At 35.2% G+C, this 21897-nt stretch overlaps 1 protein-coding gene across 1 annotated transcript in view; it reads left to right on the top strand.

Annotated features, from left to right (window-relative positions):
* LOC126032359 (UDP-glucuronosyltransferase 2B31-like) overlaps nt 1–21897 on the top strand; it is a 102132-nt gene that overhangs the window by 1761 nt on the left and 78474 nt on the right. Inside the window, exons 3-5 of the mRNA XM_049790018.1 lie at nt 1119–1267; nt 11868–11999; nt 15662–15749. Of these exons, the coding sequence (XP_049645975.1) occupies nt 1119–1267; nt 11868–11999; nt 15662–15749 (369 nt within the window). The remainder of the gene's footprint in view (nt 1–1118; nt 1268–11867; nt 12000–15661; nt 15750–21897) is intronic.

Raw genomic sequence — 21897 nt, 5'->3', positions numbered from 1 at the left:
GTATTTTTTCAAAAATACGAAGTTATTCGTGATTGAGTTTTAGTCATACATTATAAAACATTCTTTATTAGTGCACATTTCACATCACCTATGTCATCTCCACTGCCTGTGGAAGGAGCAGGCCTTCTATGTTTTCTTCTTCTTCTTCTTCTTCTTCTTCTTCTTCTTCTTCTTCTTCTTCTTCTTCTTCTTCTTCTTCTTCTTCCTTCTTCCTTCTTTTTTCTCTTTTCTTCTTTCTTCTTCTACTTCTTCTTTCCTTCTTTCTTTTTCAAATCTTCAAACTTTTTATAATTCTTTCTTTGTCTGTCATCTTCTTTATTTTATTCTTCCTTTTTCTTCCTTGTCTTCATTCTTATCTTCATTATCATCTACAAATTCTTCACTGTCTTTCTTTCATTTTCTCATGTTTCATCTTCATTCTTCCTCTTCTTTTTCTTATCTTCTTTTTTTCTCTGTCTTCTTCATCTTTGTCAAATTCTACTTCCTTCTTTTTGCTTCATTTTTATGTTTTCTTTGGTTTCTTCAACATCTTCCTCTACTTTCATTATCTTCCTGTCTGTTTTCTTTTTCTTGTTTTCTGATTCTTGTCTGCTTTCTTAGTCCTCTTTTTCTTCTGCATATTCCTCATCTTTTTTGTTTTCTTTTCTCTGTCATCATCTTCACCTTTTTGTCTTGTTTTCTTTTCTTATTTATCATTGTCATCTTCATCTTCTTTGTCTTCTTCCTCTTCCTCTAGTTCCTCCTCTTTTTTCCTTTTCTTCTTCCATCTTCTTTTGTCTTCTTTTATTCTTTTTTTCTGTTCTTTTATTCTCTTCTTTCTTTTCTTTTCATCTTCTTTTCCTCTCTGTCTTTGGTTTTTTCTTCTTTTTTTGTTCACTCTCTTTCTCCATCTTCCTCCCCTGTGACTGCATAAGTCATTTTTGGAGTTTTACTATCCTACTTAACTTTTAGAAGTGTTTAATTTATTTCCTAGAAATTTTTCATGAGTATCTTAATAGGGAATGCATTAAATCTGTACAAATCTTTGAGAAGTGTTGACATTTTAATGATGGTAACCTCCCAATTTATCTATTTAATTAAGTTTTTATACATTAATAATTTGTTTTGTTTTCTTTTAGGAAAAACTTCTAAAGTATATGAACTAATGAGAAAAGCTGATATATGGCTCATTAGAACATATTGGGATTTTCAGTTTTCTCACCCATTCTTGCCAAATTTTGAATTTGTGGGAGGACTCCATTGCAAACCTGCCAAACCACTACCTAAGGTACACTAGGTCCAGTTTTTTCTGTTTATTCTGTTTCATCATAAGAAATTAAGCTAAAAGGATAATTGCTCATAAAAAACATAGATGTATGCCATCAAATTATTTGTAAATTTACAAATAAACGTAAATTTATTAATATAATTTCATTATCCAAAAAAAAACTTCAATTAATACTTTTCATTTTTACATCACCTAATTGAATTTTGAGTAGTTTGTTCAGCCATGCACCAAAGCTATAAAAAATTTCATTGAATTGCCATGTATAACATGACTTTTAGCATCATGACTGACTACTAAGTAAATATATGAAGAAAAGTAAATGCATTACCTATATGTATAAGACTTTAACAACTTCTAAAACTTGGTGTAGTTTTTACTGTGACACCATTATTTTCCAAGCTCTTCATAATTTATATTTTTAGCCATTAAAGTTTCAACAACAATTTCACCACCAATATGATCTTCCCTCCAACAATGTACCCATTTTTGACTCATCAACCTAATACCAACTCTATTTCAGACACAAATTTACTTCAGTACTTTGTTTCAAAACTTAGATTAATATAAACCAGTTTATCAAATTTTTTTTGGTATTTGGGCCACACCTGTTTGACTCTCAGGGGTTTCTACTGACTATGCGCTCAGAAATCACTCCTGGCTTGGGGGGACCATATGGGACACTGGGGGATCGAACCACGGTCCGTCCTATGGTAGTGCTTGCAAGGCAGACACCTTACCTCTAGCGCCACCTCTCCGGCCCCTATCATAATTGTTATATCTCATAATGTTATTACTAAAATCAGTTATTGAATATATATTATAACTGTTAGTACTCGTAAAGACTTTTGGTTAAGTACATTTATCTTGGTAGACTTCTACATAATTTTTTCATCATATTTTCTGGTATCCTACTGGGTTGACAAATTATTTCAAATTGGTGGTTTGACAGCTTGGTAAGATTCAGTTGTGGAGCTTGGGCCAACTTTACATAAGCAAAGGGTATCAAGTGTGGCTGTAAACTGTTGTGATCTCATGTGAAATCTCATGTGAGAAGGCCCAGAGTTGTCAACCCATATCAGAAAAAAAATTGGTGGCATTATATTTTTTGAGATTAATTGTGGAGCTGGCCTGTTTCTATGTTGTCAGAAGGTAAGAATTGGCAGTGTTTGGTGGGTTTTTTACTTGCAGGGTTGAGAATAAGAAGAAAATGGTCCTTTTCTCATTCTGAGTAAACCTCAGAGTTTTTAGTCAATAGATTGGAAGAAAGGGCATACCTGAATAGCCTAATGACCCAGCTCATAAAATTGGAAAATGATCAATAAAAGGAACCAAAAATAGGAAGAGAGAAAGAAATAACAATGCTTAGAGCAGAAATCAATGAAGTGGAAACTCAAAAAACAATCCAAAATATCGACAAAAGCAGAAGTTGGTTCTTTGAAAAAATAAGCAAGGCTAATAGACCATTGCAAAACTCTCAAAGAAAGAGAGAAATTTGATAAACCATATTAGAAATAAAAAAGGGGGAGATCACTAAAGATATTGCAGAGATTCAAAGGGTAATCAGAGAGTACTTTGAGAAACTCTATGCCACCAAATATGAGAATCTGGAAAAATGGTAGAATTCTTGGACTCCTACAAACTTCCACGTTTGAATAACGAAGATGTAGCATATATGTCAACATTGAAGAAATTAAAACAGTAATCAAATATCTGCCCCAAAACAAAAGCCCAGGCACAGATGGATTTAGTAAAGAATTCTTTCAAACCTTTCAAGAGGAATTACTACCAATTCTGGTCAGGATCTTTCATAAAATTGAAAAACAGGTTCACTTCAAAATAGCTTTTATGAAGCCAATATCACCTTAATACCAAAACCAGATAGAAATACTGTCAGAAAAAAAATTATAGACCAATATCCCTAATGAACACAGATGCAAAGATCCTCAACAAAATCCTGGCGAATAAGATCCAATGCCTCAACAAGAAGATTATGCACTATGATCAAGTAGGTTTCATATCAATAGACACAGAGAAAGCATTTGATAAGGCCCAACATCAATTCTTGATAAAAACTCACAGCTAGATGGGAATGAAAGGAAAATTTATAAATAAAGTAAGACCATCTACCACAATCCAAAGGCAAATATCATCCTCAAAAAAAAAATACAAAAAGCCTTTCCCTCTAAATTCTGGTACAAGTCAGGGTTATCCTCTATCACCACTGCTATTCAAAATAGTACTGGAAGTACTTGCTATATTTATTAGGCAAGAAAAAGATATCAAGGTAATCCAGATATGAAAGGAAAAAGTCAATTTCTCACTGTTTGCAGATGATATGAAAATCTACTTTAAAATCCCTAAAGACTACCAAAAATCTCCTAGAAACAAAAGATTCATGTAGCAAGGTGGCAGGCTTCAAAATGAATATGCAAAAAAATGGAATTTTTATACACTAACAATGATAGGGAAGATAAGGACATTAAGAAAACAACCCCATTCACATTAATGCTACAAAAACTCAAATAACTTGGAGTCAACTTGACTAAAGATGTGAAGGACCTATTCAAAGAAAACTATAAAAACTTGCTCCAAGAAATAAGAGAGGACACGTGGAAATGGAAACACATACCCTGTTCATGGATTGGCAGGATTAACATCACTAAAATGGCAATACTCCCCAAAGCATTGTACAGATTTTATGCCATTTCGCTAAAGATAACCATGACATTCTTCAAAGAAATGAAATTCATTTGGAACAATAAACACCCTCAAAAGCTAAAGCAATACTTGGGAAAAAAACATGGGAGGCATCACTTTCCCCATAACTGAACTGTATTTCAAAGCAATAGCTATCAAAACAGCATGGTATTGGAATAAAGACAGACCCTCAGATCAGTGGTATAGGTGTGAGTACTCAGAGAATGTTCCTTTGACATATAATCACCTAATTTTATAAATAAGCAAGAAATCCTAAATGGAGCAGGGAAAGCCTCTTCAACAAGTGGTGTTGGCACAACAGGTCAGCTACTTGCAAAAAAAGCAAACTCAAACCCCAGCTAACACCATGTATGAAGGTAAAATCCAAATGGATTAAAGACCTTGATACCAGACCTGAAACCATAAGGCATATAGAACAATATGTAGAACACATCAGGCCATTGAGACTAAAGGTATCTTCAAGGAGGAAACTGCACTCTCCAAACAAGTGGAAGCAGAGATAAACAGAGGGAAATATATTAAGATGAGAAGATTCTCCACCTCAAAGGAAACAGTGCCCAGGATACAAGAGCCGCCACCCACTGGGAGAAATTATTCACCAAAAATCCATCAGATAAAGGGCTAAAATCCAAAATATACAAGGCACTGACAGAACTATACAAGAAAAAAGCATCTAACCCCATTAAAAATGGGGAGAAGAAATGAGCTGACAACTTTCTAAAGAAAAAATACAAATGGCCAAAAGGCACATGAAAAAATGCTCCACATCACTAATCATCAGGGAGATGCAAATCAAAACATCTATCAGGTACAATCTCATGCCACAGACATTGGTACACATCACAAAGAATGAGAACAAGCAGTGCTGTCGGGTATGTGGAGAGAAAGGAAATCTCATTCATTGCTGGTAGAAATGCTGTCTAGTCTAACCTTTATGAAAGTGATATGGAGATTCCTCCAAAACCTAGAAATTGAGCTGCCATATAATCCAGCTAGACCACTCCTAAGGATATAACCTAGGAACATAAAAATACAATATAAAAACCCTTCTTCACACATATATTCATTGCAGCACTATTTACAATAGCCAGACTCTGGAAACAACCAAGATGTCCTTCAATAGATGAATGGCTAAAGAAACTGTGGTACATATACACAATGGAATATTATGTAGCCATCAGGAGAGATGAAGTCATGAAATTCTCTTATACATGGATGTATAGGAACCTATTATGCTGAGTGAAATAAGTCAAAGGAAGACATATAGAACCAGAATAGTCTCCCTTATCTATGGGTTTTAAGAAAAATAAAAGACATGAAACTACGCCTGCCCAGTAGGGCCCGGCTGTGAAAAACTGTGAGTGCTGCCTGTGTGTGTCTGTCTACTGTCCCCTTGTTTGAACCTCTTGGGAGTGGGCCGAAAAAAGGCTCCAGAAAACTCGCTCTCCCAGAGGCCAATTCTAGAGCGGGACTCCAAACCGGCTAGACTTTGCAGAAGCCAGGTCCCCTGTTTGTGACGTCAGGCTGGGAAAATTCATGAAACTACGCCTTCCCAGTGGAGCCCAACTGTGAAAAACTGTGAGTGTTGCCTGTGTGTGCCTGTCTACTGTCCTCTTGCTTGAACCTCTTGGGAGTGGGCCAAAAAGAGGCTCCAGCATAGCATTTTGGCTCTGCTTCGATACGCGGAGCTTAGCAAGAAGAAAAAATTGCACTAAGAACTGTGCTGGATCACAGAAGCAAGCATTTCTTTCTGAACTGTCTTCTGTGCTGCATGCTCGGGCCTAAGATTTGATCCTGTGTGAGGCTTCATCCACGGAGGACTCCCCTCACTTAGAGGCAAGTCGGCCCATCCAGAAAGGGCGGAGCCAGAGGAGTGTGCTGCCTGCATCATATAGCCAATGAATACCACCACAACACGTAGAAAAACCCACAATACAAGTGGGAAAATGGGGAAACAACGCAGGCCAGCAACAGACATAGAGAATGAAGATGACAATTCTGATGACCAGATAATGACCAACCAACTAACCAACCTCTCAGATAAGGACTTTAGACTAGCAATATGGAAGATCCTCAACGAACTGAAAGAAACCATGGATTGAGTTGAACAGAACACTAATAAGAACCAAAAAATATGAAGACAAAAATCACAAAACTCCAAACTGAAATAACATGTCAACTAACAGGCCTGAAAAAGTCAGTAAATGAAGTGAATGACAAAATGGATAAGCTCTGGGACAGGGTATCAGAAGCTGAGAATAGACTTGGTGCTGTGGAAGATGAGATACATAACAATTCCATACAGCAGGAGATATTGGGAAAAAAACTTAAAGCAAATGAACAGACAATGGAAAAAATAGTCAAAGAATGGGAACAGATGAAAATAGAAGTCTATGATAAGATCAATAGAAACAACTTAAGAATCATTAGAGTCCCAGAGACCCAGGAAGAAAATTCCCAAGAAGAATCAATGGTCAAGAACATCATTAAAAAGAAACTTCCAGAGCTAAAGAATACATGTGATCAAATCCTACATGCTCGAAGAGTACCAACCGAAAGAGACCCCAGAAAAACCACCCCAAGACACATCCTAGTCACATAGACAAATCCCACAGATTGAGACAGAATTCTGAAAACAGCAAGATCAAAAGGGGAAATTACTTTCAAGCAAGCATCCTTGAGATTACAGCAGACCTGTCACCAGAAACACTCAATGCCAGAAAGCAGTGGTGGGATATTGTGACAAGACTGAATGAAATGAATGCTTCACCTAGAATACTGCACCCAGCAAAAACTCACTTTCCGGTTTGACGGAAGAATACATGGTTTCAAAGACAAAAAACAGCTCATAAACTTTACAGACTCAAAACCAGTCTTAAGAGAAAAACTGAAAGACCTAATTTAAGACAACACTAACCAAAAGACACACCAAATTTCGATATAAAGATGGCATTAAATCCCAGGACAAAACTTTCTCTCAACGTCAATGGACTAAATGCACCAGTTAAGAGACACAGAGTGGCTAAATGGATCAAAAAACTCAATCCAACCTACTGCTGCCTATAAGAAATGCAGTTGAATAGTCAGAACAAATATAGATTCAAAATAAAAGGCTGGAGAAAAATTATCCAAGCAAACAACACCCATAAAAAGCTGGAGTGGCCATACTAATATCAGATAATGCAAACTTTATACTCAGGAAGGTTGTAAGGGACAAAGATGGACATTTTATATTAATCAAAGGGTATGCAGAGCAGGAAGAAATCACTCTCCTAAACATATATGCACCGAATGAAGGGCCAGCAAAATATTTAATACAACTATTGACAAATCTGAAAAATAATATCAATAACAACACAATAAGTGTGGGGGACCTCAACATGGCTTTGTCAACGCTGGATAGGTCAACCAGACTGAAACCCAACAAGAATATACTAGACCTGAGGAGAGAAATGGAAGAAAAAGGCCTAGTGGACATATATAGGACACTCCAAACCCAGAAACCTGGATACACATTCTTCTCCAATGTACATGGGACATTCTCAGGATAGACTACATGCTGGCACATAAAATGTACCTCCATAATATCAGGAGGATAGAAATTTTGCAGTCTACCTTCACTGACCACAAGGCTGTGAATTCCAAAGGGACACAGAAGAAAAACTTTAACACCTGGAAGTTAAACAGCCTCATACTGAATAACCAGTTGGTCCGAGATAAAATCAAGAAGGAAATCAAAAGGTTCCTGGAAACAAATGACAATAAAGACACAAACTATCAGAACTTATGAGACACAGCAAAACCAGTACTGAGAGGAAAATTTATAGCTTTGCAAACAAACATCAGAAAGGAAGAAAGAGCTTACCTGAGTAGCTTAATGACACAGCTAATAAAACTAGAAAGTGCTCAACAAAAGGACCCAAAAATAGGGAGACAGAAGGAAATAACTAAGCTGAGAGCAGAAATCAATGAAGTGGAAACCCAAAAAACAATCCGAAAGATCAACAAAAGCAGAAGTTGGTACTTTGAAAAAATAACAAGATTGATAGACCACTGGCAAACCTTACAAAGAAAGAGAGAGAGAGAAACTTGATAACTTGTATTAAGAATGAAAAAGGAGAGATAAAATTAAAACGGTAATCAAAAGTCTGCCCAAAAACAAAAGCCCAGGCCCAGATGGATTCACTAATGAATTCTTTCAAACATTTCAAGAGGAACTAATACCAATCCTGGCAAGAATCTTTCATAAAATTGAACAACGGAAACACTTCCAAATAGCTTTTATGAAGCCAACATCACCTTGATACCTAAACCAGACAGAAATGCCACAAAAAAAGAAAATTACAGACTAATATCGCTGATGAATGCAGATGCAAAGATCCTCAACAAAATCCTGGCAAATAGGATTCAATGGCTCATTAAGAAGATCATCCACTATGATCAAGTAGGTTTCATCCCAGAAATGCAAGGATGGTTTAACATCCGTAAATCTATCAACATAATACACAACATCAACAACAAGAAAAATAAAAACCACATGATCATATCAATAGATGCAGAGAAAGCATTTGAGAAGGTCCAACACCCATTCTTCATCAAAACTCTCAGCAAGATTAGAATGGAAGGAACCTTTCTCAATATAGTTAAGGCCATCTACCACAAGCCAGTGGCAAATATTATCCTCAATGGAGTAAAACTAAAAGCCTTCCCTCTAAATTCTGGCACAAGACAAGGCTATCCTCTCTCACCACTCCTATTCAACATAGTACTGGAAGTACTTGCTATGGCAATTAGGCAAGAAAAAGATATCAAGGGAGTCCAGATAGGAAAGGAAGAAGTCAAGCTCTCACTATTTGCTGATGACATGATACACTACTTAGAAAACACTAAAGACTCTACCAAAAAGCTTCTAGAAACAATAGACTCATATAGCAAGGTGGCAGGCTACAAAATTAACACACAAAAATTAATGGCCTTTCTATACACCAATAGTAATAAGGAAGAAATGAACATTAAGAAAACAACCCCATTCACAATAGTGCCACAAAAACTCAAATATCTTGGAATCAACTTGACTAAAAATGTGAAGGACCTATACAAAGAAAACTATAAAACTCTGCTCCAAGAAATAAGAGAGGACACGTGGAAATGGAAGCACATACCCTGCTCATGGATTGGCAGGATTAACATCATCAAAATGGCAATACTCCCCAAGGCATTATACAGATTTAATGCCATCCCTCTAAAGATACCCATGACATTCTTCAAAGAAGTGGATCAGACACTTTTGAAATTCATTTGGAACAATAAACACCCTACAATAGCTAAAGCAATCATTGGGAAAAAGAATATGGAAGGAAATACTTTCCCCAACTTTAAACATTATTACAAAGCAATAGTTATCAAAACAGTATGGTATTGGAATAAGGACAGGCACTCAGATCAATGGAATAGGCTTGAATACTCAGAAAATGTTCCTCAGACATAAATCACCTAATTTTTAATAAAGGAGCAGGAAATCCTAAATGGAGCAGGGAAAGCCTCTTCAACAAGTGGTGTTGGCACAACTGGATAGCCACTTGCAAAAAATTGAACTTAGACCCACAGCTATCATCATGTATGAAGGTAAAATCCAAATGGATTAAAGACCTCGATATCAGACCCAAAACCATAAGATACATAGAACAACACATAGGCAAAACACTCCAGGACATTGAGACTACAGGCATCTTCAAGGAGGAAAAGCACTCTCCAAGCAAGTGAAAGCAGATATTAACAGATGGGAATATATTAAGCTGAGAAGCTTCTGCACCTCAAAGGCAATAGTGCCCAGGATACAAGAGTGGGAGAATCTATTCACCCTATACCCATCAGATAAGGGGCTAATCTCCATAATATACAAGGCACTGACAGAACTTTACAAGAAAAAAAAACATCTAATCCATCAATAAAAGGGGAGAAGAAATGAACAGACACTTTGACAAAGAAGAAATACAAATGGCCAAAAGACACATAAAAAATGCTCCACATCAATAATTGTCAGGGAGATGCAAATCAAAACAACGATCAGATACCACCTCACACCACAGAGAACGGCACACATCACAAAGAATGAGAATAAACAGTGTTGGCGGGGATGTGGAAAGGAACTCTTATCCACTGCTGGTGGGAATGCCATCTAGTTCAACCTTTATGGAAAGCGATATGGAGATTCCTCCAAAAACTGGAAATTGAGTTCCCATACGATCCAGCTATACCACTCCTAGTAATATACCCTAGGAACACAAAAATACAATACAAAAACCCCTTCCTTACACCTATATTCATTGCAGCACTATTTACCATAGCAAGACTCTGGAAACAACCAAGATGCCCTTCAACAGATGAATGGGTAAAGAAACTGTGGTACATATACACAATGGAATATTATGCAGCTGTCAGGAGAGATGAAGTCATGAAATTTTCCTATGCATGGATGTACATGGAATCTATTATGTTGAGTAAAATAAGTCAGAGGGAGAGAGAAAACACAAAATGGTGTCACTCATCTATGGATTTTACGAAAAATGAAAGACATTCTTGCAATAATAATTTTCAGACACAAAAGAGAAAAGAGCTGGAGGTTCCAGCTCACCTCAGGTAGCTCACCACAAAAAGTGATGAGTTCAGTTAGAGAAATAACTACATTTTGAACTGTCCTAATATTGAGAATGTATGAGGGAAATGGAGAGCCTGTTTAGAGTACAGGCGGGGGTCGGGTGGGGAGGAGGGAGACTTGGGACATTGGTGATGGGAACGTTGCACTGGTGATGGGTGCTGTTCTTTACATGAGTGAAACCCAAACACAATCATGTATGTAATCAAGGTGTTTAAATAAAATTAAAAAAAGAAAGAAAAATAAAAGACATGTTTGCAATAATTCTCAGAGACAAAGAGAGGAAGGCTGTATGGTTTAGCTCAAGACATGAAGCCCACCACAAAGAGTGGTGAGTGCAGTTAGAAATATCTAAGCTGAGAACTATCATAACAATGTGAATGAAAGAGAGAAGTGGAAATCTTGTCTAGAGTACAGGCAGGGGTGGGGTAGGGAGGACTGAGATTTGGGACACTGGTGGTGGGAATGTTGCATCGGTGAAGGGGGGTTTTCTTTACATGACTGAAACCCAACTACAATCATATTTGTAATCAAGGTGTTTAAATAAAGATATTAATATAAAAATTAAAAATATAGTTTTATAGGAGCCAGAACAAGAGCACAGTGGTAGGTCATTTGCCTTGCATGAGGCTGATCTAGGACAGACCTTGTTTTGATTCCCTGGCATCTCATTTGTCCCCCTGAGCCAGGAGTGACTTCTCAGTGTATAGTCAGAGTGACTCCTGAGCGTCACAGGGTATAGGCCAAAAACAAAAAAAAAGTTATATTTTATATAAATATAAAAATCTTGCCTTATAGAAGGGCAAGAAGCTGCTAAATAAGTATGAAATGGGGAACCTACACTGGAAAAATGATATAGAAGCCCACAGGCACTTTAAGAAAAGAAAGGAGAGTGACTTTGCATAAATTACTTACTTCAGTACCAAAGCACAAATGTAAGCAGTACTGAATCATGTTACAAACAAAAGAATATCTACAATGGTAAAACTTGTGCATATTTAAATAATTTTAAATAGCCTTATTGCTCCCATCACATTTTTCCCAAAAATATTTTTCTTGGACTAGACTGTAGAACTACATTTTGTTATTGATGTGTTTGTGATGCCAGGATTGAAGAAAGTGGTTCACGCTTGCAATCAAGAGCTTTATTCCTGAGCCAAATATTGGCTGAAGTCTTATGAGATTATATTGGAGATTATATATATGGAGAAATGTCTTTCTTCTCAGGAAATGGAAGAATTTGTACAGAGCTCTGGAGAAAATGGCATTGTGGTGTTCAGTCTGGGATCAATGATTTCTAACATGCCAGAAGAAAGAGCCAATGTGATTGCATCAGCCCTTGCACAGATTCCACAAAAGGTTAGTTGATATCCATGTATAATAAATAAATAAAAAAATTAACAATCTGTCTATGAAATGTTTAATGGTTTGAAGGTTTATAGTCATAAATTTTTAAATGTATATTGTGGAAAATCGAGATTATAGATTGCATGCAGTAAATGGTAAAGAGTTATGATTAATCTGATTTATCTTATCAATTCAATACAATATATACATGATAGTTGCTCAAGTAAAGCATAGAGTACTATTGAAGACCAATAAAATTGATAACAGAATAAAATATATTTAAGGGATCAAAAGGAAGATGATGAAAATGATAATTTAGGTGGGTCCAGAAACACCAATTTCTACCCTGCCATTTGTATCTTTTCTTTGTAAAGTATATTACAGGTAAATGATGCAAATAGTATTATATAAATATCAAACAATAAATTTAACTATTAACGTGTGAAGCAATAAAAGCATCATTGATAGTGCTTGTATGGTAACTTAGGACTCATTTTCTTGTAAGTTAGATATAAAGTTATTTGTTTTGAAGTGTGCAATTCAAAGAACTGTCTGAATTAACAAGTTGCCTCTAAATCCCCAAATTAGACACAACTTTTTTGAACATGAGGAAAATCAGAACATGAAAAGAAGCCAAAAGAAATAAGTTTAGTATAGGAAAATGGTGATGTACTCCATTGCATCAAACTTCCAAGTGCTCTAAATTCTTTTTTTTTTCTTTTAGATAGAATGCAGCTACAATATTTAGCTAACAATTATTTTCTATTCATTCACTGATACTTTTTATTAACATTAGTGTTCATTTTATTGCTCAGGAGATGAAGTTAACAAAAACATAGCAAATAGACATTGTGCTTGTTTACAATATAATCACGACTCTGAATATTGTGTGGCTAATTCCCACACAAGATATATTGAATTGAATATAGAGAAGTTTATATGTAAGTATCATAAAAATTAATGGGGGTGATTTTACCACATTGTAGCAGTTCTACTTGTCATTGTGGATTAAATGGGTAGAGTCTTGCATCTCTTTTCATTATCTATTTTATTTCTATAGCCAACACTCCTTTTCTACATTTCAACCAATTCCAATTCTTAAATTAAAATCTTAGAGTGAGCATATAAAATATTATTTAGAGGAGAACTAGTAGCTGATATATATATTAAAAGGACATATTCATGTTATAATAAATTACTCCTGGAATTATTATGTATTCATTGAGGATTGAAGCTTTACATCAATATATTCTTAATCCAAAATTGTTCATTGCTAGTTAATTGCAATTTTAAACTTGTATTACAAAGCAATAGTTATCAAAACAGCATGGTATTGGAATAAAGACAGACCCTCAGATCAGTGGAATAGGCTTGAGTACTCAGAGAATGTTCCCGAGACATAAAAACATTTAATTTTTGATAAGGGGTCAAAAAATCCTAAATGGAGAAAGAAAAGCCTCTTCAACAAGTGATGTTGGCACAACTAGATAGCCACTGGCAAAAAAGCAAGCTCAGACCCCCAGCTAACACCATGCATGAAGGTAAAATCCAAATGGATTAAAGATCTTTATATCAGACCTGATACCATCAGGTATATAGAACAACATGTAGGTGAAATACTCCATGACTTTGAAAGTAAAGGCATCTTTAAGAAGGAAAAAGCACTTCTAAAAAAAGTGGAAGCAAAGATAAACAGATAGGAATATATTAAGCTGAGAAGCTTCTGTCCTCAAAGGAAATAGTGCCCAGGATACAAGAGCCACCCGTTGAGAGGGAGAAATTATTCACACAATACCCATTAGAAAAGAGGCTAATACCCAAAATATACAAGGCACTGACATAACTTTATAGGAAAAACATCTAATCTCATCATAAAATAGGGAGAAGAAATGAACAGACACTTTGATAAAGAAGAAATACAAATGGCCAAAAGGCACATGAAAAAATGCTCCATATCACTAATCATCAGGGAGATGCAAATCAAAATAACTATGAAGTACCATCTCATATCACAGAGATTGGCACACATCACAAAGAATGAGAACAAGCAGTGCTGGCGGGGATGTGGTGAGAAAGGAAATCTCATTCACTGCTGGTGGAAATGCAGTTTTGTCCAGCCTTTATGGAAAACGATATGGAGATTCCTTCAAAACCTGGAAATTGAGCTCCTATATAATACAGCTAGACCACTCCTAAGGATATACCCTAGAAACACAAAAATACAATACAAAAATCCCTTCTTCACACCTATATTCATTGCCACACTGTTTACAATAGCCAGACTCTGGAAACAACGAAGATGCCCTTCAAAAGATGAATGGCTAAAGAAACTGTGGTACAAATACACAATGGAATATTATGCAGCTGTCAGGAGACATGAATCCATAAAATATTCGTATACATGGATGTATATGGAATCTATTATGTTGAGTGAAATAAGTCAGAGGAAGAGAGATAGACACAGAATACTCTCACTTATCTATGAGTTTTAAGAAAAATAAAATATATTTTTTGCAATAATTCTCAGGGACAACAGAGAGGAGGGCTGAAGTTCAGCTCATGATATGAAGCTCACACAGAGAGTGGTGAGTGAAGTTAGAGAAATAACTACACTGGGGGCCAGTGAGGTGGCGCTAGAGGTAAGGTGTCTGCCTTGCAAGCGCTAGCCAAGGAAGAACTGTGGTTTGATCCCCCGGCATCCCATATAGTCCCTGCAAGCCAGGGGCAATTTCTGAGTGCTTAGCCAGGAGTAACCCCTAAGCATCAAACGGGTGTTGCCAAAAAAATAAAAAACAAACAAAAAGAAATAACTATACTGATAGCTATCCTAAAAATGTGAATGAATGAGGGAAGTAGAAAGCCTGTCTCAAATAAAAGTTGATGGTGGAGTTGAGGAGGAGAGATATTTGGGACATTAGTGATGGGCAGGCTGCACTGATGAAGGTGGGTTTTCTTTATATGACTGAAACCCAACTGCAATCATATTTGTAATCAAGGTATTTAAATAAAAATATTTTAAAAAGAAATAAAAATAAATCTATGACACATAGTTTTATGTAAAATCTTTTACTTGGAACTTTATTTAAAACCATATAATATTAAACATTAAATACTAGTTATAAAATTATAAACAGCCATAAATATATATTTCAACTTGTTAATTGTAAAAGTATTCAGTATTAAAAATGTATAGGCTGATTATTTATAATATTACTGATTGAGGGGCCAGAGAGATAGCATGGAGGTAAGGCATTTGCCTTTCATGCAGAAGGTCATTGGTTCGAATCGCGGCACCGCATATGGTTTCCCGAGCCTGCCAGAAGCAATTTCTGAGCATGGAGCCAAAAGTAACCCCTGAGCACTGCCAGGTGTGACCCCCAAAACCTCCCAAATATGATGGATAATATTATTGATTGATGTTCAGTGTGAAGCATCTATATTTTATTAAATATAAAATAAGTATTGCTTATTATTTTATTTTTATAGTATTATATCAATTGTTTCTTTAAATGCCTAATTTTCCATTTAAGTACTTTGTGTAGAAAAATTAAAAATGTAACTGAATAATCTTTTGTATTCCTATCATTTAAAAATTCTCATCAAACATTTAAAGTTTAACTTTGAAGTTTAATATTTAAACTAATAGGTTAACATCATTTTCTTAACCCCAATAGGTTCTCTGGCGGTTTGATGGCAAGAAGCCTGACACTTTAGGCACCAATACTCGCCTGTATAAGTGGATCCCCCAAAATGATCTTCTTGGTAAGATTCCAAACATTAAAATGAGAATAATCCAATGAAAGTGATAGCCATTTATAATAAATTAAATATACTACACATTTTAACCAAATTATAAGCAACAAAATTTAACTACCTTATATTTATGTTAGAATTCTACAGTGAGATGGTAAAGTATAACAATTTTATTTTCTAATATATATTTCCTTGTGGTTAAATTAAGTCATTTTATTTCAAATGAAATTATTTCTCACACATTTTCATCAAGTCACCACTTTAGCTATCTGATACTCCTCTCTACTTTTTCCATATTGTTTCCATCTTTATGGGTCTTCAGCACAATTTATATATCAAAGCTGAATTGTTATACCAGTGACTGATATTAATATAATAAATATTCCATAGTATTTAGAAAAATATTTATGAAATAACATCAATAAAAAACATAATTTTCCTTTCCCTCATCAATATAGTTACCAAAAACTTTATATATGATTCAGTTTATTTACTGTAAACTTTAAGACTAATATCTTAAACTTCATCATTTTACTAGTTCTTTTAAAATACATAATGGAAATTTTAATTTAAATATTTTATTGTCCTCAGAATTATAAGCCATCATTATTACTTAAGTAGTTTTGCAAAAGGTAACTAAAACAAAGAAAAACCTAGTTTAAATGTTTTTATAAAACAAAGAATAAATGCAAGAAAACATAACATTTTCAGACTGATAACTCTAAGACTTGGATACATATATTATGTGTTAAATGGTCTTGAGTATAATTTCTGGTAACAAAAGGTCCTCTGTGTATATGAGCACTGTAGTCCCTGAAAACATTGCATCACCTGCCATGGATGTGTGACTCTTTGGTCAACCTGATCTCATTGTCAAATAAACTCCAACTCTATTCTCAGCATGTTGGGGACATCTATAATTATAGTAACTATGTTTTTTCAAAAAGTGAAAAATGTATGATAAAAAAGAGAGAATAGGAGAAAATATCCTAAGATAAAAGTCCTCTATTAAAAAAAGAAATATGTATGATTCTAAGATTCAAGATACTCATTGTTCTTTTCATATCACTGAAGGAAAAAAAACTCCACTTAAAAATGTGATAACTCTTTATAGAGGAAAATACAAAAAAAACTACTTTGGGACTAGATTGATATTATAGAAAATAGGATGTTTTGGATGTATATGGAATCTATCGTGCTGAGTGAAATAAGTCAGAGGGAGAGAGAGAGACGCAGAATAGTCTCACTCATCTATGGGTTTTAAGAAAAATAAAAGTCATTTTTGCAACAATCCTCAGAGACAATGAGAGGAGGGCTGGAACTTTTAGCTCACTTTATGAAGCTCACCACAAAGAGTGGTGAGTGCAGTTATAGAAATAACTACACAGAGAACTACCATAATCATGTGAATAAATGAGGGAACTGGAAAGCCTGTCTAGAGTACAGGTGGGGGTGGGGTGGGATGGAGGGAGATTTGGGACATTGGTGGTGGGAATGTTTCACTGGTGAAGAGGGTGTTCTTTACATGGCTGAAACCTAATCACAATCATATATATAATAAAGATGTTTAAATAAAGAAAAAAAAGTTTAAAAAAAAGAAAATAGGATGTTTATTCTCTATAAGAAGGACTCAGTTGGTTCCCCAGCATCACGTATGAGCCCAGCCAAAAATGTTCCTTGAGTAATGAACCAGAAATAAGCTCAAACCAGAGCTGGGTGTAGCCCAAGAAGTAAAATGACACTAAAAATAATTAAAAAATAAAAGACACTACTCTCAGTAGAAGATATGTGAAGCTCAAACATAAAAATGTAATGCTTGTCACCTCAAACATAAAAGTGATCAATTAAACAACATGTCTAGACAGGGACAATGTAATAAAAACAAAGTAGAGAAGGAAGCGCAATTGCATGAATGATTTATATACAAAAGAATTCCACGTTGAGTTGGTATTCTAGAAGAAAAGACAACTCTGTGTACTTTCATAAAGAAACTAAGTGATAGTGACCCAGTAAGTTCATTTGATCCCATACACTAGACATGAACCTGAAGCAAGGCAAAAGTGATCCTTGAACCTTCTTATCACAGGGCAAGGAGTAACCCCGACATAGTCAAGTGTAGTTTAACCTACCCTGCCCAAAAATCAGAATATATTGATTGTTCTCAAATTCAGAATTGGAAATGTACCATCTTTATTCCCAAATATTTTTCAGTATTTTCAACTACATTACTACATAGACCTTTCTTAAAAGATCACAAAATGTAAGACCAGAGGAATAGTACAATGCATAGGCCACTTGCCTTGCACATAGCCAACCACATTTAACAAACCCAGCTCCAGACACCATTACCTGAGGTAATTTCTGAGTAAAGTCAGGAGTATGTTGTGGACACTGTCCAGTGACCCAAAACCAAAAGAAAAAATGTGTTGAATGATAAGCTGAGCATTCCACAGTCCCCAGAGGGAAGAGAGGAATCCTGTGCCCCTATTCAGGTAGGACAGAAGAAGCTGGTCCAGTAGCAATTCCCCATAATAAATAACCAAACTGATATGACGGTTTCAACAGGCAAGAAAGTCACACTGTAGGCTATTCATCCACAAGCCAGTTGTTTCATCACATGGAACCAAAAGCCTATAAGGTAGCTCACAGATCAAGTTTCCTAACTAGTATTATTGAGATCAAAAACAAATCCCCCCACAAGGTGAGGGGGAAAAGCCAGATGAAAAGGCAGTGGGAAAATAAAACCAAAAACAAAAAAAAAAAAAACAAATTGAGATACATGAAGATTAATTCAAAGGCCTCTATTTACAAAAATCACATGCAATTGCTATCAAATTCAAAAGATGTTATGATACCAATGAGCATTTTTGACAGTGCAAAATGTATTCCACGATGTGAAATTATTATTAAATACATTGTTATATCACAATATAGAGTTTAAGTTGTGCATCTCTGAAAATTAAAATAGCATGCATCACATGAAGTTCTCAACTAAAAGTCAATTTACCTCAGCATTCATTTCATTGTGACACTACTTTTAAGGATAATACTAACATAAAATTTCCATTTCTCTACGTCTAACAAGGATCTTTCTATTATACAAAATGTTTTCTCATAATATGTTCACTATAGCACTATTTCATTGTCCAACTCTAAATACACAGTCTCCTTTGCCTGTTTCTCAAGTACAAAACGAGGATTCTGGTTCCAAGATTTAAAAAAGCAAATTTTTCATAAACTACGCTATCTAAAAGCAATGGCTATATCAGTGACTTAGTCTGCCATTTCAATTTAGTAAACAGATTTTTGATCATTTTCTAAAATTCAATCAATTTTAGGTCATCCCAAAACCAAGGCTTTTGTAACTCATGGTGGGACCAATGGCATCTATGAAGCAATTTACCATGGGATTCCTATGGTGGGCATTCCTCTGTTTGCTGATCAACCTGATAATATTGCCCACATGAAGGCTAAAGGAGCAGCTGTCCATGTAGATTTGAAAACAATGTCAAGCTCAGATTTGCTCAAAGCACTAAAGACAGTCATCGGTGATCCCTCGTGAGTATCACAGTATTTTAATGAATAGTGTATATATACACGGACTTTATTTTCCCAGTTTTAATATGCTATTCAAGAGATTAAATGTTAAATCAGTAACATGATAAAAACCAGTACTCAATATAATTTTTTGCAACTATTTCTTTAAAAGCTATACTACCAATTAATTGAAAATGTAATATTTTTTAAATTTCTTTAAATATATTTTCAATATTAATTGAAAATGTAATACAAACTGTAGCTTAAACCGTGTAAAGATTTACTAGAAAAGCACAAGAAAAATTATTTCAAATGCCATAGATCTCACAGAAATAGAAAATGAAGAGTTTAACTATACACAGCTAGTCAGAACTAAATTTTGAATATGCCAATATTATTTTTCTCAATATATCTAATAGTTTATTACTTTAAAATATTTTACTAATACATATAGTTAATTATAACATTTAACTAATATATATATATTGAATTTGTGCAATATGTCATAGTTATAAAGTCATCATGATGGTAAGAAGTAAGACATTTCAAAAGGTAGAAGTCTCACATACTTTTGGTTTAAGAGATAGCACAGCAAGTATGGTTCTTTTGTTTGTTCATTTTTTGGGCCACACCAGGCAGGGTTCACTGGTTACTGCTGGTTCTGTGTTCAGAAATGACTCCTGGCAGGCTAGGGAGACTTTATGGGATGCTGGGAATCAAACCTGGGTCGATTGCTTGCAAACGACCTACTGCTGTGCTAACTCTTCAGCCTGGAAGTATGGTTGTTGCTTTCTGCACAACAGACTAAGATTCAATCCACCATTTTTATGGCTCCTTGAATATTATCAGGAGTCACCCCTGAGCTCAGAGGCTGAGTAATCTGGGAACACTGCTGGGTATGCTTGAAAAGCAGAACAAAAAATGCACAACTACAAACAAAAATCTCACATACCTTCTAAGATATTGAGCATAAGGTATTATTGCTTAATTCATGTGATAATATTCTTTTGCTAAAATGCCTAGCTATGGGCCAAAGCAGTGGTGCAAAGGTAGGGCGTTTGCCTTGCATGCGGCTGACCTAGGATGGACCTTGGTTCCATCTCCTGGCACCCCATATGGTCCCCCAAACCAGGAACAATTTCTGAGCGCATAGCCAGGAGTAACCTCTAAGCGTCACCGGGTGTATCCCAAAAACAAACAAACAAACAAACAAAATGCCATATACAATACAGGAAAATTTTCTTGTTCATAATTTTAAGAGCAATATTCATTGGATATAAGGTAACATTGTAATGAAATGTAAGTTCAGAGATCTGTTGAATTTTTGAACATTAGTTGTGATATTTCTATATATTGGGAAATATTTTTAGTAAAGTTATTTTAATTTTAAGCAGTATAAGTAGGCATATTTTGGTTTCAATATTGTCACATTGATTTAAATAATACTATCAAAGTTTTAAACATCTTTTCATAAGATGATGACATCAAATATTCTCCTCAGAAAAAATATATATTCTAAATGTTTAGTTTTCAACATCAACTTTTAAATGCAAGTCAGGCCAGGGAGTAAACTGAAGAAATTGATGACAATAAATGATAATTGTTAAGGATTAGGTTTTGAAACATTGTGATTCAATATAAAAATGTTTTCAAATAATGCTATGATAGTCATTTAGTCATGTAAAATTAATGACTAAAAGGAAACAGTATTTGGAAATGCTCATTGATAGCATCAGGAATGCTTTTTTTGTTTGTTTGTTTGTTTTTTGGTTTTTCAGGCCATACCTGTTTGATGCTCAGGGGTTACTCCTGGCTAAGCGCTCAGAAATTGCCACTGGCTTGGGGGGACCATATGGGATGCTAGAGGAATTGAACTGCGGTCTTACCAGGGCTAGCGCTTACAAGGCAGACACCTTACCTCTAACTCCACCTCACAGGCCCCAGCATCTGGAATGTTTGAACATTATCTGGCAGTAGTTTAAGGACTATATTAACTTTGCAATAACATTCTAACAATGGGATTATATCATTAATCAATAATAATATGTGCACTTTTGTCATTTCACTTATTCTATAACATTTGAAATGTAAATATATTTAAATATGTAGAATTAAATGCAACATAAAAAAAATGAGCATTTGATTGCATATGAGGCCCTTAGTGCAAGTTAAGGATAAATTAATCTCCCAAGTACCCCTTGATTGATGTCCAAATATGAAGTGTAAAGTAGTCTTTAAACATGGGGACATTATTTTCTCCTTTAAGGAAAACCCCTAACAACAAATAATGAGTATTTACAAAATAGATAAAATCATTACTTGAAGAATTTTCATTCATAATGGTATAAATAATTTGTAAATAGTCAAGATGATATATAGGAAATAATATTTGTACTGTGACATAAATAGTGTATATAATTTCTTCTAAAAATTTACTATATACCGGCCCGGAGAGATAGCACAGCGGTGTTTGCATTGCAAGCAGCCGATCCAGGACCAAAGGTGGTTGGTTCGAATCCCGGTGTCCCATATGGTCCCCCGTGCCTGCCAGGAGCTATTTCTGAGCAGACAGCCAGGAGTAACCCCTGAGCAGTGCCGGGTGTGGCCCAAAAACCAAAAA

Source organism: Suncus etruscus, chromosome 16, assembly GCF_024139225.1.
Source record: "Suncus etruscus isolate mSunEtr1 chromosome 16, mSunEtr1.pri.cur, whole genome shotgun sequence".
Taxonomy (NCBI): Eukaryota; Metazoa; Chordata; class Mammalia; order Eulipotyphla; family Soricidae; genus Suncus; species Suncus etruscus.
Note: the sequence above shows the minus strand (reverse complement) of the source record. Positions and strands in the feature narration are given on the sequence as shown.